General features: G+C 46.2%; 9 protein-coding genes across 9 annotated transcripts; 5 read left to right on the top strand and 4 right to left on the bottom strand.

Annotated features, from left to right (window-relative positions):
• Window positions 1-1,249: 1,249 nt before the first annotated feature.
• Window positions 1,250-2,425, top strand: GLAREA_03340 (Terpenoid synthase; the record flags this gene model as incomplete). Its single annotated transcript, XM_008083593.1, has 2 exons — window positions 1,250-1,989; window positions 2,044-2,425. The coding sequence occupies 2 exons, from the start codon at window positions 1,250-1,252 to the stop codon at window positions 2,423-2,425; spliced, it is 1,122 nt and encodes a 373-aa protein (XP_008081784.1).
• A 102-nt stretch (window positions 2,426-2,527) lies between these two features.
• On the bottom strand, window positions 2,528-3,505 carry GLAREA_03339 (uncharacterized protein; the record flags this gene model as incomplete). Its single annotated transcript, XM_008083592.1, has 1 exon — window positions 2,528-3,505. One exon carries the CDS (start codon window positions 3,503-3,505, stop codon window positions 2,528-2,530), a length of 978 nt encoding a protein of 325 aa, XP_008081783.1.
• Window positions 3,506-5,218: 1,713 nt separating this feature from the next.
• Window positions 5,219-6,220, bottom strand: GLAREA_03338 (uncharacterized protein; the record flags this gene model as incomplete). Its single annotated transcript, XM_008083591.1, has 1 exon — window positions 5,219-6,220. The coding sequence occupies one exon, from the start codon at window positions 6,218-6,220 to the stop codon at window positions 5,219-5,221; it is 1,002 nt and encodes a 333-aa protein (XP_008081782.1).
• Window positions 6,221-7,544: 1,324 nt separating this feature from the next.
• Window positions 7,545-8,363, bottom strand: GLAREA_03337 (SNARE-like protein; the record flags this gene model as incomplete). The annotated part of the gene is made up of 6 exons (XM_008083590.1): window positions 7,545-7,574; window positions 7,673-7,798; window positions 7,845-7,853; window positions 7,902-8,213; window positions 8,269-8,302; window positions 8,353-8,363. The coding sequence occupies 6 exons, from the start codon at window positions 8,361-8,363 to the stop codon at window positions 7,545-7,547; spliced, it is 522 nt and encodes a 173-aa protein (XP_008081781.1).
• A 416-nt stretch (window positions 8,364-8,779) lies between these two features.
• Window positions 8,780-9,780, top strand: GLAREA_03336 (NAD(P)-linked oxidoreductase; the record flags this gene model as incomplete). The annotated part of the gene is made up of 2 exons (XM_008083589.1): window positions 8,780-8,805; window positions 8,865-9,780. 2 exons carry the CDS (start codon window positions 8,780-8,782, stop codon window positions 9,778-9,780), a joined length of 942 nt encoding a protein of 313 aa, XP_008081780.1.
• A 177-nt stretch (window positions 9,781-9,957) lies between these two features.
• GLAREA_03335 (Protein kinase-like (PK-like)) lies at window positions 9,958-10,794 on the bottom strand (the record flags this gene model as incomplete). Its single annotated transcript, XM_008083588.1, has 1 exon — window positions 9,958-10,794. One exon carries the CDS (start codon window positions 10,792-10,794, stop codon window positions 9,958-9,960), a length of 837 nt encoding a protein of 278 aa, XP_008081779.1.
• Window positions 10,795-11,253: 459 nt separating this feature from the next.
• GLAREA_03334 (uncharacterized protein) lies at window positions 11,254-12,027 on the top strand (the record flags this gene model as incomplete). The annotated part of the gene is made up of 1 exon (XM_008083587.1): window positions 11,254-12,027. One exon carries the CDS (start codon window positions 11,254-11,256, stop codon window positions 12,025-12,027), a length of 774 nt encoding a protein of 257 aa, XP_008081778.1.
• Window positions 12,028-13,527: 1,500 nt separating this feature from the next.
• Window positions 13,528-14,717, top strand: GLAREA_03333 (Metallo-hydrolase/oxidoreductase; the record flags this gene model as incomplete). Its single annotated transcript, XM_008083586.1, has 3 exons — window positions 13,528-13,871; window positions 13,920-14,211; window positions 14,271-14,717. The coding sequence occupies 3 exons, from the start codon at window positions 13,528-13,530 to the stop codon at window positions 14,715-14,717; spliced, it is 1,083 nt and encodes a 360-aa protein (XP_008081777.1).
• A 1,215-nt stretch (window positions 14,718-15,932) lies between these two features.
• Window positions 15,933-16,774, top strand: GLAREA_03332 (uncharacterized protein; the record flags this gene model as incomplete). The annotated part of the gene is made up of 3 exons (XM_008083585.1): window positions 15,933-16,017; window positions 16,067-16,192; window positions 16,245-16,774. The coding sequence occupies 3 exons, from the start codon at window positions 15,933-15,935 to the stop codon at window positions 16,772-16,774; spliced, it is 741 nt and encodes a 246-aa protein (XP_008081776.1).
• Window positions 16,775-17,002: the final 228 nt, after the last annotated feature.

Genomic DNA, 17,002 nt, shown 5'->3' with positions numbered 1-17,002 from the left:
GAATACGCCGCGAGCAGAAAATGTTAATACAAGAAAAGTGAAAGGAAGAGGCCTGAAGGGGTTGTCTGCGACAACTGAGCTTTTGGGAGCTGGGAATAGGGAATCTTTTGATGCACGGGGATTGGCAGCTCGGTTATCTGTTGGGAGGGCAACCGGGGCGGTGAGCGTGGGCAGATGGGGATGGATTGGGGTTAGACTACAAAGGATGCATGACGTGCCAAATGAGATGGGCTGGAAACCTGGGGAATATTGGGGGTGTTATTATAGGCAAATGGGAGTTCAACAGGGTCTATTTCTTTGTGATGAGAATATCAAAACAAAAGAATTATTTTTGTTTACTTTTGACAATTACTTTAAGACCAACTGGCATAGACAGCCGGGAAGATGGACGTCTTCCATGATTTCCGGGCTTTGGGTTGGATTCAAGTGCTGTTCTAGTGAGTGGTTTGCTGGAAGGTAATCCATAACCTTCTCCTTCCACCCAACCTCAACTCACAGAGTTGATCCAAGCCGAAGCTATACCAAGTCACAATTTGTGACGATTTACAGCTCTGTTTTACGCTCTTTCTCTCTCATTTGGTGTTTCTCAAAAAGTCTTTAGTAATGGTCAGGCATCTTGCATGTGAGAGACCGCAGCCTAGAGTTCTGGCCGCTTCAATGACGTTTGGTTTCTGTCACGTTCACTCTGATCAAACTCTCGGATGCGTGTGCATGGACGCGCAAGACATCAATTGTCTCGTGCGAAGAAAAGCCTTATATACCGGCGGCACCTTCGGAATTGAGGGAGAATTTGTTCCATGAAACGAACAGCATCGTACGCAGAATATTTTCCAAGTTGACCGGCATCGTGGCCTTGCATCTCAGCCTCGTCCAGCAGTCCCGATTTGATCGATTCAACAGGCGACCAACATATGTACGAACCCTACATTCCAAAGACACCCATACGCATAACTACCAACATCATATCTGGCAGGTAGTACTGACCAGTTGCAGAATTGTACCCCGCAGCTAATCATCACAGCGTACCGCAATTCGAATCTTGAAGGCATCACCTCAACACATTCGTAGCTGGCTGCGGTTGCATTGATCGTACCCGAGAACCTGAGAACATTCGTACGACACCGTAACACATCTCGTTCTGGCGCTTCAATCGAATCCAGTATCCCCTAAAGAGAAGAGAGCTCTTCGAACAAGGAGTCGCATGTTCGCCAACCAACACAGCCCCTCTACTCGGGCAACAACATCCAAGATGGAGCACCGCTCTCCCAACGCAATCCCTCCTCGAACTTCCTCCTCTGGTCATAATGGTCTTCAAACCACTCCTTCTAAATCAGTTCTGCGACCTGTTCCAGAGGGTGACTGGATCTCCCAAAGAAAACGGACGGATACGAATACCACCCCCATAAACCCTGCCATACATTCGAATACGCCGCCGGACCCTTCGAAGTACAACAAGGGCGATATGGCATTTTATGGAAAAAGTAGTTGGTCAGAGCCAAAGGAACAAATCTTGTTGGGGCCTTACGAATATCTTTTTGCACAGCCAGGCAAAGACATCAGGTCACAGCTCATTGCAGCTTTCAACGAATGGCTAGACGTACCAAAGGAAAGTTTAGAGATTATTTCCAAGGTGGTGGCTATGCTACACACGGCTTCGTTGTTGGTAGACGATGTGGAAGATTCTTCGTTACTCAGACGCGGATTACCGGTTGCACATAGCATTTTCGGGACTGCTCAAACCATCAACTCAGCTAATTATGTATATTTTGTTGCACTACAAGAGCTAGGGAAGCTCAAGAATCCGTTGGCCATCAACATCTACACAGAAGAGTTGTTGAATTTGCATAGAGGGCAAGGCATGGATTTGTTCTGGCGAGATACGCTCACGTGTCCGAGTGAGGACGACTATCTTGAAATGGTTGGAAACAAGACCGGAGGATTGTTTAGACTTGCTATCAAACTGATGCAAGCTGAAAGCAAGAATCCTACGTAAGTTGATACAGTGGCTTATCATGGGTTCAAACTCACTAACATACCGTTCAGAGACTGTGTACCCCTGGTAAATCTCATGGGAATCATATTCCAGATCCGAGACGACTACCAAAACATCTCTTCCCCAGAATACTCCTCCAACAAAGGAATGTGCGAGGATCTCACCGAAGGAAAGTTTTCCTTCCCCATCATCCACAGCATCCGGGCACGGCCGGAGAACATGCAACTCCTCAATATCTTGAAACAGAAAACAGAGGATGAACAGGTGAAGAGGTATGCGGTTGCGTATATGGAAAGCACGGGGAGTTTGGAGTATTGTAGAAAGGTGTTAGGGACGCTAATGGAAAGAGCGAGGAGATTGGTTGAGGGACTGGATGATGGGGATGGGAAGGGAAAGGAGGTGCTTAGGATTTTGGATAAACTGGCTATTTAAGGAAGAAGGACAGTTGTGCGGGAGGTCTGATACAGAAGCTGGTTGGTTTATTTTTGAGATATCCATTTATTCCGTAAGAAGGCTATTGCTCTGACATGTTCCCTAGTGCTTCATTCTAAGCTTGGCTGGGATAAGTATTCCCTCACCCGGGGCCACGAAAGAGCTTTGGCAGTACTCAAATTCCTCAACTTCCTCGTCTGTAAGCTCGGCAAAGGAAATTTTCCTCGTGACTTTGAAGCCCTCGTAACTTCTAAAATGTGCCTTCAACAACTTAAACCCTGCTTCTTGTACAGTCTTGATATGTCGCCTCTCCGCCTGCATATCAACCCAGCACGTCATCCATGGCCCATTCTTGTAATAGGGGAATATGCGGACCGGGCCACCCATGAAATTTTGCGTGCTTTCCAGCTTGTGGACAAGCGTGGTTCCGTCTTCGTCGGTACTTCCGTCGTCGTTGATCCAAAGATCCACGAGCTCCTCCATCCCATCCCACCAGCCATATTTAGGTAAGAACCACTTAGCATTGTGATGCGAAGCAAACCTCTTAACCGGATTTTTAGCCACCTCCCTGATCGCCGACCTCCAATCATCCCGCTTCCGCAAAACCACATAATCAACATCAAAATTCACATACACCATCGCCGGCATCTTTACTAGCATGTGATGATCCATCTCCACGCCCGACTCAAAAGCCAGCGTATAAAACCTGAGTGTCTCCCCGCGTGATTCCCTATTCACATGCAACACAGCCGGTGGTCTCGTGCTCGAATAGATGTATTGACCTAAGCTCACACGCATTTTCTGGGATGAGTGGTAACATTGGATTTTGATCTCCCCCAGGCTGAGGATGACGGCTCGAGGGACAAGGCTTGCTTGTTGCCAGACCTTGAGACGGAGTTCGAGGGGGAGGCGTTGGAAAGGGTGGAATTGAGCAGGGCTTGGTGGGATGGCTGGTGGGATGGTGGGGGGATATTGGCGAGTGAGTTTTTGGGGAGTGAGTTTCTGACTTGTTGGATTGAGGGTCGGGATTTTGGTTTTGGTTTTGGTTTTGCGCGGCGGGATTTGCGGGTCGAGAGCCATAACTTGAGGGAGCGGAATGGCATTGTGTGGTTTTTTGGTGGTGGTGAGGAGGTGGTGGTGGAAGTTGGAGGTTGGGTTGAAATGAGAATGTACTGATTTCTCTAACGCGCTTGAAGTGTGAATGAGAGTACTTCTGTATTTCATGTACAGTCTGGGTATTCACTACACATACATTCCCAAACCAACAAGGACATCGAATCGATGTGAAGAAGACTCTCAGAGCATCTGAATGATGGTAAAAATTTACGAGCTAAATAGAGAGACTCATCGGACAGACTACACAGACACCAGAGTCTTTATGATCAACTTTACTGTGTCAGTGTCTTCAGTTTCGTAATCAGATTGCTCACAGTCTATCTCCTAGAATTCTGTATTGCTTCCTTCAGTATATCACACTGTCAGATAACACACAAGAAACTAGTATTCCAATTCCCCTACCACGAGAAGATTGCATGGTAACTTCCCCTTAAACTCCATACTTTCGACACACGAGTTCGGGATTTTGAGACGTAGACGAGTCAGGAGTCTGATGAGGAGTTGGGATTAAATGTTGCGATAGTAGGCAGCCTCGCGGAGGACAGAATAAGTGGCAGTCGATACACAGTAATTCTTCGATTAAGTTGATGAAACATTACATATTTAGTGGATTAACCTAGAACATTATTACTATTTCGTCAATTATTTCAAGTAAATGAGACTTTCTAAGCTCGATTTGAAGTCGACTTGTTACTCAGCCCGAGATTAGTGGGTATGTGACTGACAAATTATGTCCTCTGCAAGGCAGCTGAGATATTAGTTTTATTTTTAGAGATGATGAGTCGTGTACGAGATGATGGCCGATGAAAATTGTAGGCAAGAGTGTATATTCGAGCGAGTCTTGGTCGAAATAATTCAAATGCTCAAAGAAATACTTACATTTATAGATGAGTTTGCGTTTGAAGGTGAAGGATATATGGCAAAGTACTTTGAATATGGATATGATCATATGTACTGAAAAGGCCAACATTCCCTGTGAGTTTATATTAGTTTAACAAGCTTGACTGAAATATGACCCGAGCGAGTCAGCACAAGTCTTCGAATAGGCTAAGGATTATAACACCATCATTCTGTTATCCTATTCCAGAAGAAGACGGGAGTAGTTCATGGAGCAAGTCACACAGTATGATGAATTCAGTCGTTCAATCAACAAGTGCTTTCTACCTCCATGCCGCATTGTGTATCACGACTTTCATGATATGGCATTTGCTATTCACTGATCTGAGAACAGTTAAATCTTCTGTATTTCCAGAAAGGGAAGTTAAAAACCGATCCTGCTAGGTCACGTATCGTTGGATGCCGAGACCGGAAAGAGATGCATTTTCGAAGTCATTTTGCATACGAATTCGCTGAGACGTTTCACCCAGCGCACAAGCAAGAACACGTCTGATACTACAGTGCAATTAAATATGATTTAGAATTATGAAGCGTTATGCGCATAGCAAGCCCTATAGAAACAATCCAATTCCAGGAAGACTCCCAAACTGCTAGCCAAATAGCCGAGGCCAACTCCTATCCTAGCCGCTCTCACCGACCAAAAACCATATAACGCGTGCAATATTCCTACAAACGCCGCTTGATACAAAAACAGAAGAGCGATATTGAGAGACACAGAGTATTCCAAAACAGTTGTAAGCTGTTCAGTAATGCCTGGTGTAAAACAGCAAAAGCAGAAATTCAATTATCGATCTCCATTGTACCAGCAATATCCTCACTAACGCCGCGGGCCGGTTCCTTATAAAACTGATCATCAGATTCGTCGTCGGCTTCGTCATCATAGTACTCTGCGCCATCATAATAAGTATTGGCGTCAGGATCATCTTCTTCCCATCTTGCGGCCGCATCATCGTCATCTACATCTTCACCGTTAGTGATATCAGCTGCTCGGTCACCCAGCCAATATCTGGCACGTTTGTTAGCACCCGAATCATACCCACTAGCGCTTCTCTTGGACAGAATATTCTGAGATGGGCTGTGGCTCATGACAGGGACACCTCTAAGATAGATATATGCAATTCGCTTTCGCTCCTTGTTGAAAAAGAAGTAGTTCAGACTCCATATAGCGCCCTCCTCTCCGTCGAATGGATCGTCCGGTGGTGCCCAACAATACACTGTACACTCTTTAAGAGTCATTTCCTTATCAATCATCGACCACATCTGAGGACCCCACGCTTGACTAGTTACGGGCGCAGATGCCGTGGTGGCATAACTGGTCTGCGGTGGGACGTGGAGAGTCATACCTGTACTCGGCCTAAGATTGTAAAGAGTTGAGTCGATTGTTCCGATGACACTTTTCAGATTCCGCTCCCGTCGGAAGTCCGCCGGTCTCAGAATGTGCGAGAAGTCGTAATCAGAATGACTCGCATTAAGAGTTGCAATGAGATATGCAAATGTGCGCCGACTGGAGACTTCGCTCAAAGGGCCAAACGGACTGGACCGCGACAGATTGACAGGTGATTCTTCATCGGGCCCTAAGCCTGGTGAAACCGAGGCCGATAATCGGAGGAGAGATTCGTATTGGGATTCCAGAGAGTTTTCGATGTTGCGATACAGCTTTTTATCGGAGCCAGCCGCTTTGGTTGTGTACAGATCGCAACCGCCGATGACGTGACAATCTGGGGTATCAAAGTTCAATGCGCTTGTCACGTCGTCGAATTCGGGAAGTGGTAGGAACTTCATAGTGCTGAGTATCCTGACAATGGTCCTATAAGCTCTCGTCAACGCGATCAAGGAGGTTTTACGTCCAAATAATGTTATGCGCGTTTATCGTTGAGGCAAAAGCGTGTGGTGATTGAACCCGAGTGTCCTGGGGGGAGATAGCGACCCTTTTAAGGTGACTCTTCAGACTCGGAGAACGAACTTCCAGGAACTTTGTGTCTCGTAGATGGCGGCAGCAGTGAGGGGGAAAGGGAGTTTGCGCGACAGCTGTTTGGATGCAGCGCTCGTAGATTGTATAGATTGTGGTTGATTGACCTGCTGAGGCTAGAGAAGCAAGATTGACCCTTCCTCGCGCTGGCTGCGGAGTACGAATCAAGTTGTTCTTAAGCTAGACTGACGTCTAGCAGGCAGAGGGCATTGCGCACAAGGGGGATGTATTGTTGATGTTGTGATTGTTGATGCGATTCGGATGAGGTGTTGATGATGGGGTACGGAGTACTGATGAGGAGGTGGAGACCCGTGGACAGCGGCCGCTTTCATACTTAATTGCTTGGCCGATAACGTAATCGAATGAGGTGAAACCACAACCAATCACAAGAACATGCTCGGGTAACAAAGCTTACATTGGTCGGGAATCAAAGAATACCCGTGAGCCATATCAGGTTAGGAGGTGATCATAATGTCTCTGAGGAACATTGACTGTTAGCATAGAACATTCACTTCGCTTCGTGCCAAAGATTGCCGGCTGACGCTGTGCTTCCTGCTGTGATTGGCATGACCGGCAACACAAGTTGGCTCATACTGACAAACGTGCCACGCCTCATGGTAGAGGCAAAGCAAAGAACGAACAAGCGCTATGTCGTAGACCAGTTTCGTACAGTCGTGGTGGAGAGATCCCTTGATTGCTGAACCTGATATCTGCCAATACCCCTTTGGAAGATGACCAATGATGCGTCAATTTGAAAGGTAATGTGGTGACAAAATTCTTAAGACGTCCCGTCCTACCTAACTTTCCCGAATAAATCCTGCGCTATCCATCAAGCATTTGCGCCCGACCTGGTATCCCGAAGTACTCCTGTGCTCCTGATATTCCGTCATGCTTTCATTAAATATCCTCCAGTGCTGTCAGCATACCAACCTAATCACAGAGTTAATCATATTATTCCGGCATTTCTAAGCCCATCAACAAGCTCGTCGTCAACCTAGAGATGAGGATCCCATGTCAGCTGGTAATATAATATATTTATAAAGAAATGTACTGCAGATCTTGTATAACCTTCTAACTCCAAGCGCCATGCTTCATGCTTATGATTCCAGCTCTATCTGTACAATAACTGCGCCGCGTTCACATAATCTTCGTAACCTCTTCATCGACCTGGGACAGGGGTAAAAGTTGTCAGTGTATGAGGAAAGAGGTGCTGTGGTTATATATATGCGATCACAATATAGAAGTTGAGATTGTGCGGTACTAACCTCAGTGTCCTCAATCGTGTCTTGCGCTGAAATAACTCTCAAGACGTTCTTTTTGCTACTCTCTTGCATCTCCCCCGCGAGCAGTAATTCATCGAGAATGAAGTATGCCTTTTGGAAATTGAAGATCTAGGCTATGTCAGTATTCGAAACAAGACCGAAGCTTGCGACGTACGATGTCCAACTAGACGTAGTCAGTATATAGTAGCTTGGGGGAAATGTTTACACCTACCTCGCAAACATTGCCATAGTATTTGTCCATCTGCTCCACGTATCTGTGCACGATTTCGAGTGTGATGAGTTCGTTATCCGTTGAGTTGCACCCTGCGATGAAGAAAAGCGATGCGTAACGTCGATAAACAATTTTGGAATCTAGTGGGAGAGTATTAGTTTCCAGTTTCAGGGCGTCTTTTAACACTTCCGCACCTTTGTATTCTAAGAAATTGCACATGCGTGTCCTCCGCGCGAGCACAAGTTGCGACACATCCTTGATAATCTTTGCTTTCTCCTTAGGCGACAAGGTCGTAAACCATTTGGCAAGCCTCTATTCAGATTTCAGCATCGTCTCCCGGGTCCGCTAACTACAGGCGGCTACATACGACTTTTCCCTGCCGCGAGAGTAGGATCAAGTAGCTTGTGATGGTCAGAATACAGTGGCACATATTGCGAGACTTGGATCTTACTTGATAGGCATGTTTGCTGGCACGACCTCCGTGGGGTGCGATGTGTCGATGAGCTTTGTGTGGTTGTGGAATTTAGGTAGAGCAACCCTGTCATGAATTCGTCGTCGCCAGAACCAAAACGGCAGCACGTCCCCCCACTTCATTCACCCTTCGCGCTCCCCACCATCACCGATATTGGTCCGGGGGGGACAAGCCTTTTCTTTCGAGTCTTGACGCAACCCCCATTATTCATCCTCAGCCCTCTTACGATTCTTACCAATACCTTATCTGTACATAGTTTGTTAGACATTTGATACCCTGTTTTTCCTTGCTTTCATTTTCAGGAGCCAGTTGCCCAACCTTCAATTCAAATCTCGCGCGCTTTCAAAGAGAGAGAAAAGTGCTAAGATACTCATACGCTTCGAGTCGCGAGAATACAGCAGCAAACATGACGCGACTAATCCTTTCAACCTCGTAAGTTTACACGGTGCATTCTTGATCTACAATGATAATTTTACTAAGGCGCAATATAGAAATATTATGACCGGCGGCCCTTCAATCATACGTAAACCTGGCGCAGACAGGTCCAACCTGGAGCTTACGAATTCGCTACGAAGTAATTTCCTTGCAGCTCAACAAGACTACTCTCCAGCTGGCGGATCCAAAGCCAATAGTCCGACTAACTACGACGAAGAAGAATCTGTGAGCCGACCTTCCCCCTCTGTCTGGACTACTCGCGAAAACTCGAACTTCTACATCCCGACGATAGACTGGTCGCTTTCTGGACTGTCAGAAGAACCGAGCCAATATGACATTACTGTTAAGCTATTTTATCTGCCCGGTGTGGACGTGGCAGACAGAGCCCAGCATACTAAAGATGCAATAGCGTTGGTGTTGAAAGAATTACGAGTACCTTCCATCGATTTGTTGATTGTATCCTTCCCCGGCATGTCCTTTGAAGGCGATTGCGAGTGGGATGCGGACAAGAAGAACGCGTCGCAGGGAGACGATAAGCAAGAAATAAAGTCTTGGTCAATTGTCGAAGACCTCTATGATCAAGGACTCGTCAAGAAGTTAGGTTTGGCTGAATTTGGCAGTGAGAAGTTGTCGAGGTTTTTGGACAAAGTCAGGATTCCGCCAAAGGTAGATCAAGTCAACATAAAAGACTGCTGTAACGTCCCCCCGCCGCTCCTTCAACTTGCGAAACGTCAGCAAATCGAGCTCCTTGTCCACAACGATTGCACGAATATCCTTCCAAGTGGGACTTTGCGAGAGCTCCTGGGCCAAGGAGTCAGAGGTGCTGGAGTCTTGTCCGAGTCCAAACGCGGAATAGATGGCATGAAAGGAGAGCTTACACCCGAGTGGGTTGTCAAGTATACTGCGGTTGTACGCGATCGAGGGGTCATAGAGAATAAAGGTTACTTTGCTGTCGCGGATCTGAAGGAGTGAACAAATCTTCTCATCCAGGATATCGGGTTTAAACGGGAACTACACGCAGGCTGTGATAGTTTGGCGTACGGGTTAGGAGTATCGCCTTTTGTGAGCTGATTAATGTCAGTATTAGAAAGAGTGAAGAACACCGATTAAAGATAGAGCATAATCACATCTATACCCTTTGGATACGTGCTATCCTAACATGCTTCTTTTCCTCCCACGCATTCGAACATCTTCTAATTTTTTCAAGACAACAGTTGCGCCTTTGAAGCTCTTTCCATAGCTTACTAGTAACTCCGAAAATAGGCCTTCAGCTCTAGGATGGGTGCTTCCAAAGGCCCTCTCTAGCACGTATAAGTCCACTGCTCGGTCTTCGTCCGCTGTGCTCTGGCTTGCGAGTCCAAAATCTATGAGCACAACCTCTCCTTCTAAAATTTTATCATCCGCTAAAAGATCTTCACTCCCACCTCTTAACATAAGATTGCTGGTCGTCAAGTCTCCATGAACAATTCCGACTCCATGCATTCTCCCAATAGCACTTCCAATCCGCGCCATCAAACCCTTCAGTACGGCTTCATGCCGGGCCCGGAGCTCCTCCCCTTCTTCCTTCCTTCTCTGTAACCACTCATTCAGTCGAATTCTTACAACCTCACCCTCGATCCACTCAATCATTAACCATCCCTCCTTTTCATCAAGCGCAAAGACCGCCGGAACAGGTACTCCTTCCTTCCTACACTTTACCAACACTCGCGCCTCGCTCAGGATTCGATGCTTCGTCAATCGCGCGTCCAGTATCGGATGTCGATATGGTTTCGACGGTCTGTATTTGAGTGCGCATGCTATCGAGGGAAGCAGGTAGGTGGTGCGATATAACAGTGCTTCTGCACCCTGAGTGACGAGTGTGGGAGGCGCGGGGTCGTTTGCGAATATTTTGGGGAGGGGTAGAGGAGACGACGGTGGCCCGACTTGTGATAGATCTGGAGGTGCAAGTGCGGGCGCGGGTATTGGTCTTGCTGGCTCGATCTCCATTTTCGTAGAAGTTGGATTGAAGAGCACGATTTTATGTTGTGATTACTGACTTTCGCAACGCGGTATGATTTCCTGATCTTCTTGGTTTGGCGGGGTAAGGTTGGGAACACCCACTTTTTTCTGATTGTCTGAATATTTCACCATACACACTGCTCTCTGCCTCTCAAGGTTATTCGAATTTGTTCACTATTGTTTGGAATGTATCTCTGTCTTCGTTATTCAGCGTTGCGATTTTTGAAAGATTTAGTTTGATGACTTTCACTTTTTTACTTTCACTTTTGCCGTACTCGAGTACATGCTAGTATACAGCTGCAAGCGCAGGGGCTAGAATGCGCATCAATTGGTTCCCCAACTTCCTCACCACCACACCAACCATCAGCACATGTTTGCCCGCTGCTCCCGTATGACGTTCATCGCTTTCCATTATTGACGCCGTTTCGTTGAAAATCGCGAACAATTATGCCAGAGCTTCCATACCATTTACACACTCCTTCTGCGTCTTTGAAGATGGGAGATTTACACATTCCCCATCAATACACTTTATTCTTGTTACTCACCGCTTGTCTGGTGTCTCTCATCGTCCTCGGCCAAATTCTCACGACATATACGTCTGCATACCTTGTCGCGCCGTCGGAAATCATTACTTTCATAGACGCAGTCGACTTCTCAATTCAAGAAAACGAATCTTACGATCGCGATGTTGCGAAGGTGCCGAGGTTGGAGGACAAGCTTCGCATGGGGAAGTTGTTGAGAGAGATCCAGAAATGCGGCGATGATTTGCGGGAGGACCTGAACAGATTGTTAGCGGATGAAGGGGGAACGAGATTGCGTTCGAGCACGCGTCTTTTGTGGGCTGCGAAGCGTGGACGCTTGGAGGAGCGGATGAGGAGACTGGATCTATTAAGAATGCGATTTCTGGTCGTTTACATGGGCTTAATCGCAGCAAAGAGCACGGAACATCAAGGGAAAGAGTTGACGAAACAAACCCTTTTCGACAGGCCTAAGATGAGCGTCAGACCTGGCCTACCACATTCGTTGACAGAAGGCATTTCAAGGAAGCCGCCGTTGAGGCGGTTGACGACACAAGCGATGGGCCACAATGACCATGTTGGAGAGAAACCGAAAATGGGCTGGATGGGAGTTGTTGCTGAATTACAGAATTCTCCTCTGATGCACAAAAGACACGCATCAATTGAGAGTGCAATGACCAGTCCAAGGAGCCCGAAGTCGTGATTCGGAGGCTGCGTTTTTCGATGTATACATCAATATCACACACCACCTTTACACGAACAACACTCCTGGGACTACAAAGCCACCAGAATTGTCTTCTCATAGATTGGTCCCAATGACCGCTATCCTACCGCAGATTTAACCACCACCGATTATCACATTCCCAATCCCAGCAACTATATACTGGGAGCAGCATTTACCCCAAGCCTTCAACTTACGAGACCACTTGCCTGTGATCTGGTTCCTTACTCGTAACCTTCCCACATGGATTTATTTCGCACACGACTTTTTATTTCAACGACTCCACCCACGATTACCCCCACACCATTATTATCAACGCGCCCTCCATATGTCGATGCAAAGATCGGCTCTCACGGCGCCTTCCATTCTATTATGTCTAACGATACACGAGGAATCCACAGATGATGTGGCATGAAAGATGTTCTGATGAAAGCACTACGTATAGATGACGGCAATGACGTTCCGGTACATGGGATGATATAAGAGCTATGTTTTTGGCATTTTGTTTTTCACGAAGATACCCCTGATTTTTGTCATTTTAGCAAGTGCTAAAGTACGCAGTATGTTTAGATAGCGTTGGCGGTATTATTGCACAGCATTGGGGGAAGTGAGTCAAGAGATGGATGGTTGGAATTCTACAGCATCAATATATAAATCAGCACTATTACCAGACTCCCTTACTCTTTCACCTTTTTTTTTTTTTCACCTTTTTTTTCCCCATTTTTCTCATAATTTCCTCTTGGCAATTATTCCAAATATCGAGCGTGAAAACAACCTGAGTGCGAGAGGACACTATACATACTTCCTTGCCTAGAGTCTGCTTCATTGTTGAAACCCAACTGCGGTTGGCTTAGACCATGCTTCTTGTCTGAAGGAAGGCAGCGCACGTTCCTCGACAGAACACAGATTGGCAAACATATCAGCAGCTTTGAATCATGAGAGTCCCATGACGAAATGGCCACACAATCACTTTGCAGCACATCATTCGGAAATATTTGCTATCATGAATACCTTAGGACTGAGCAAGCAGCTAGTACCATTCTGGACCGCAAATCCAGTCTTGAAATCAAACAAGTCATTAATCACTAGGTGGCGTTGATGGTAAGAGCCAGCTCTCGATATGATAATACGGATTTCAAATTTCTATACTTGTCAGGAGATTGTTTACTTCATCGTTACTTCTACCTTGATCAACCCCACAACAACCTCGCGACGATTTGAAGTATTGTTACAGCGCTTTCCAGGGCATCCAAAATCGACTGACGTTGAAACAAAACATTCGTGATGGTTTCCACCCTCCAAGACCAAAAAAAGCACTCGAAATATCCACTGCTGGGAATGTCACATGATCATATACGCATCGATGACGTTGATTTCTATTATCAACCACCTCAGCAAAGCGTCACGAGTAAACCTCAAGGAAAATTTAGAAGCACATTCAGCTTTCTGATCTGAAAACATTGAGCTTGAATTACAACTACAATGGCGGACCAATCATTACCTCACCTAATTCTCGACCCAACAGCTAACGAACCTCCCACCAGAGATAACCCAACCCATCCATCAGCTCTCCCAGCTGCAAAAAGCGTGAAAACACACCCAACAAAGCTCAATAGTACGGAGAATGCCTCGATTTATTTCGTGGGGACCGCCACTACTATTCTTGAGTGGGAAGGGATACGTCTAATGACTGATCCCAACTTTTTACACGCTGGAGATCATGTTCATCTTGGACCAGGAGTCACAGGAACACGGAAAACTAACCCAGCTCTGGACTTGCATGAGTTGCCAAGAATCGATGTTGTGCTACTAAGTCACTATCATGCGTAAGCAGTACATCTGTGTTATAGGTTGGTTGTCTAACTGGTTTTGAGCGATCATTTCGACCAGGAAGTTGAATCATCTCTTCGCCGGTCTCTTCCAATTATCACGACTCCACATGCAAAATCACACCTCTCTGAGAAAGCAGATGGAGAAGCTTTTACGTCAGTTTACGACCTTGATACTTTTCAAAGCATGTTTGTCGACATCACACTTGGAGCAAAAGATTCGCAAGCCAATGTGTCGCAAAAGGGTCCAAAAAGTGCAGCGATGAAAGTGACAGCAATGCCGGGAAAACATGTGCCCCCTGGTATTCTTGGAACGCTGAATGATTTCCTGGGTGCTGTAAGCATTGCCTTTTCATCAAGCAGTGAGCACGGGGCAATGACTAACAAACTTTCTAGGTTCCGCCTACAAATGGGTGGATGCTTGAACTGGGGTATTTGCCCTCTTCGAACGACGATAGCTTTCAATGCACGTATCGTATCTACATTTCGGGTGACACACTTCTCGTGGATGAGCTCAAAACTATTCCCGAACGATATGCCGGTCAAAACATCGACCTTATGCTTATCCATCTAGGTGGAACTTCTATTCCTGGACCTAATGCACCTTTGTTGATGGTGACGATGGACGCGAAGCAAGGTGTCGAACTTTTGAGATTGATCAATCCAGACCTAACGATTCCTATACATTATGATGACTACGACGTATTCCAGAGTCCGTTGTCTGATTTCATAAAGGAGATAGAGCAAGCGGGGTTAAGCGAGAAGGTCGTTTATCTTGACCGCCAGGATCGATACAGTTTCGAAGTCAAGGATTATCAAAGCAGCTTGATGATAAGGGCGTAGTGGAATGAGTAGAGCATCACATATACTTGCTTGGTAATGTACTGCGTTTGTTCTATTATAATCAAAAATTGTTTCGTTGAAATTTTGACGTAAATCTAACTCATGCGTCCTAGACTGAAGTACAGCTGTCGCAAAAAAACACAATAATCATCATTGTCGTAATAATTCGTTCTGCTTTTCAAGCGTGCATATACCTGAGGGAGCCTTGATTATTCCTATGGAAGAAAGCTCCCTGCAGGGTCTTTAAGTTTCACTCTCCAGGGTCCAGACTCGCCAAAAGGCTTGAGTAGAACAAGACTTACCAAGCCCCATCATCATCCCGCACGCTAATCATAGTCTACCCCATCAGCGTGGTGTACAGATGAGGAATTATTTCCCATTCGTATACGTGAATTAGAATCTCTTTGATTATCACTTTGAAGTGGTTACTCTGACTTTGTACTCGTTTTAAGCGTTGCTGGCAACGTCGTCGAATCTGTCGCTTATCTACTGTTCAATACATTTTCTACGAGACAAATTGACGATGCAATATTGTTTTGGGGTTAAGAAAGCACGAATAACTAGAATACGATAAGGTTTCTTCTAAAAGATCTAAAGTACAACGAGTAGAATCCAGCAGCCTTCAGCGGCCCAGAATATTCGATGCAAGTGGCTAGCAGTCCATAGGCCTCGTTTGAAGCTGTCAATCCCCTCCACTGAACGCTTAGCACAAAGCTTATCGTCGCCGTAAGTTGCTCTATGGGGATGAGATGACAGCACGGAGGTACGGAAAACGTTTAGCGAGTGCTAGAAAGGAGCCAGCACAAACTGAAAGTTTAATAAGGGGGGAGAAATAAGGGATTCGGGTTGAGCAAAAGTGAGAATTGATACAACCTGTTAGAAATCCGAACGCCCCCTACGTTCTCGGTGCTTCAAACTCAACCAGCTCGCCTTTGGCGTCGCTGATCACCAGTTCAGCAGTATCTTTGAAGTGTGCTCGAGCAAGAATACGCCAGGAATTTGATCTGATTCCTTAGCTTGGCAGTCGTCACTAAACAGAAATGGAGCTTCAGATTGAAGTTAAAAGAAGAAGAAATCCACTGCGAGCGTTTAAGCTAAGCGCATTCAAACACACACCAAGTTACCAGACGAACCTCCAGCATCCCTATCGAGTTCAAGGCATTGAGGAGTGACAATTCGTCTCCAATTCTACTTAAGACATTTCTTTTCAACAAAATGCATCTCACTTTGATCTCCTACCTTTCACTCCTGGCATCAAGCACTATTGCTATTCCCATTCCACAGGGTGCTGGAGTTGGTGGTAGGTCCAGCTATATCGCCTTTACTGGATTTCACTAATCTCTTTTTAGATGCTTGCAATTCAATTCTTACAGACGGCGACACCGGTAGCGGGCTCGTCGTCAAAGAAGCGGGAACCAATGTTGCTTCCCTTTTGAAGTCTGCTGGCCTGAAGCGGCAAGGTGCTGGTGTTGGCGGTAAGCTAGGATGACCTTGACTTTTGTATGAACCACTGCTAAATTCTTCAAGCGGGCTGTGACTCCATACTCACTGATGCGGACACCGCGTCTGGACTCGCCGTCAAGGAAGCTGGACAGAACCTCGCGTCTCTGCTCAAATCGGCAGGTGGAAAACGTCAGCTCGACAAAGCAGGAGCCGGGGTTACAGCAATTGTTGGTGTTGTCAGTCCAAATGCTGCTACCTATATTCAAGGTCTTGCAGACACAGTCGATGGAGACACTACTAGCGATAGTGCTTTGATAGGTCAGCAATTGGGAGCTCTAGAAGTTCAAGCTGGCACTGGAGCCGGCAATTTGATCCCTTCTGCTCTCCCAAAAGGAGCTAAGCGTCAGCTGGACAAAGCAGGAGCCGGGGTTGCAGCAGTTGTTGGTGTAGTGAACCCAAATGTCGCTAGCTACTTCCAAGGTCTTGGAGATACTGTTGATGGTGATGGCACTAGTGATAGTGCTCTTGTTGGCCAGCAAGTGGGAGCATTGGAGGTACAGGCTGGGACAGGAGCGGGAAATTTGGTACCTGCTTCAATTCCAAAGGGTTCATAATTTTTGACAAGGATGCGACATGATGCGAGTGTGTATTTTACTGATGTTCTGAGCGATTTTGAGCGATTCAGTGAGCGACGTCTTTTAGCAATTAATAATTTGAGCGACGGAGCTAGGGAAATCATACTCTTTTTAACACAAAAGAACCCTGTAACATCAACTGAGTTACATTTTTGTTGCTGCAAAAGTTTAAATCTTAGCAAGCTGTTCAATGAGGCAATTTCTTTT

The sequence above is a fragment of the Glarea lozoyensis genome (assembly GCF_000409485.1).
Source record: "Glarea lozoyensis ATCC 20868 chromosome Unknown GLAREA2, whole genome shotgun sequence".
NCBI lineage: Eukaryota > Fungi > Ascomycota > Leotiomycetes > Helotiales > Helotiaceae > Glarea > Glarea lozoyensis.
This window is presented reverse-complemented; position numbering and strand designations above follow the sequence as displayed.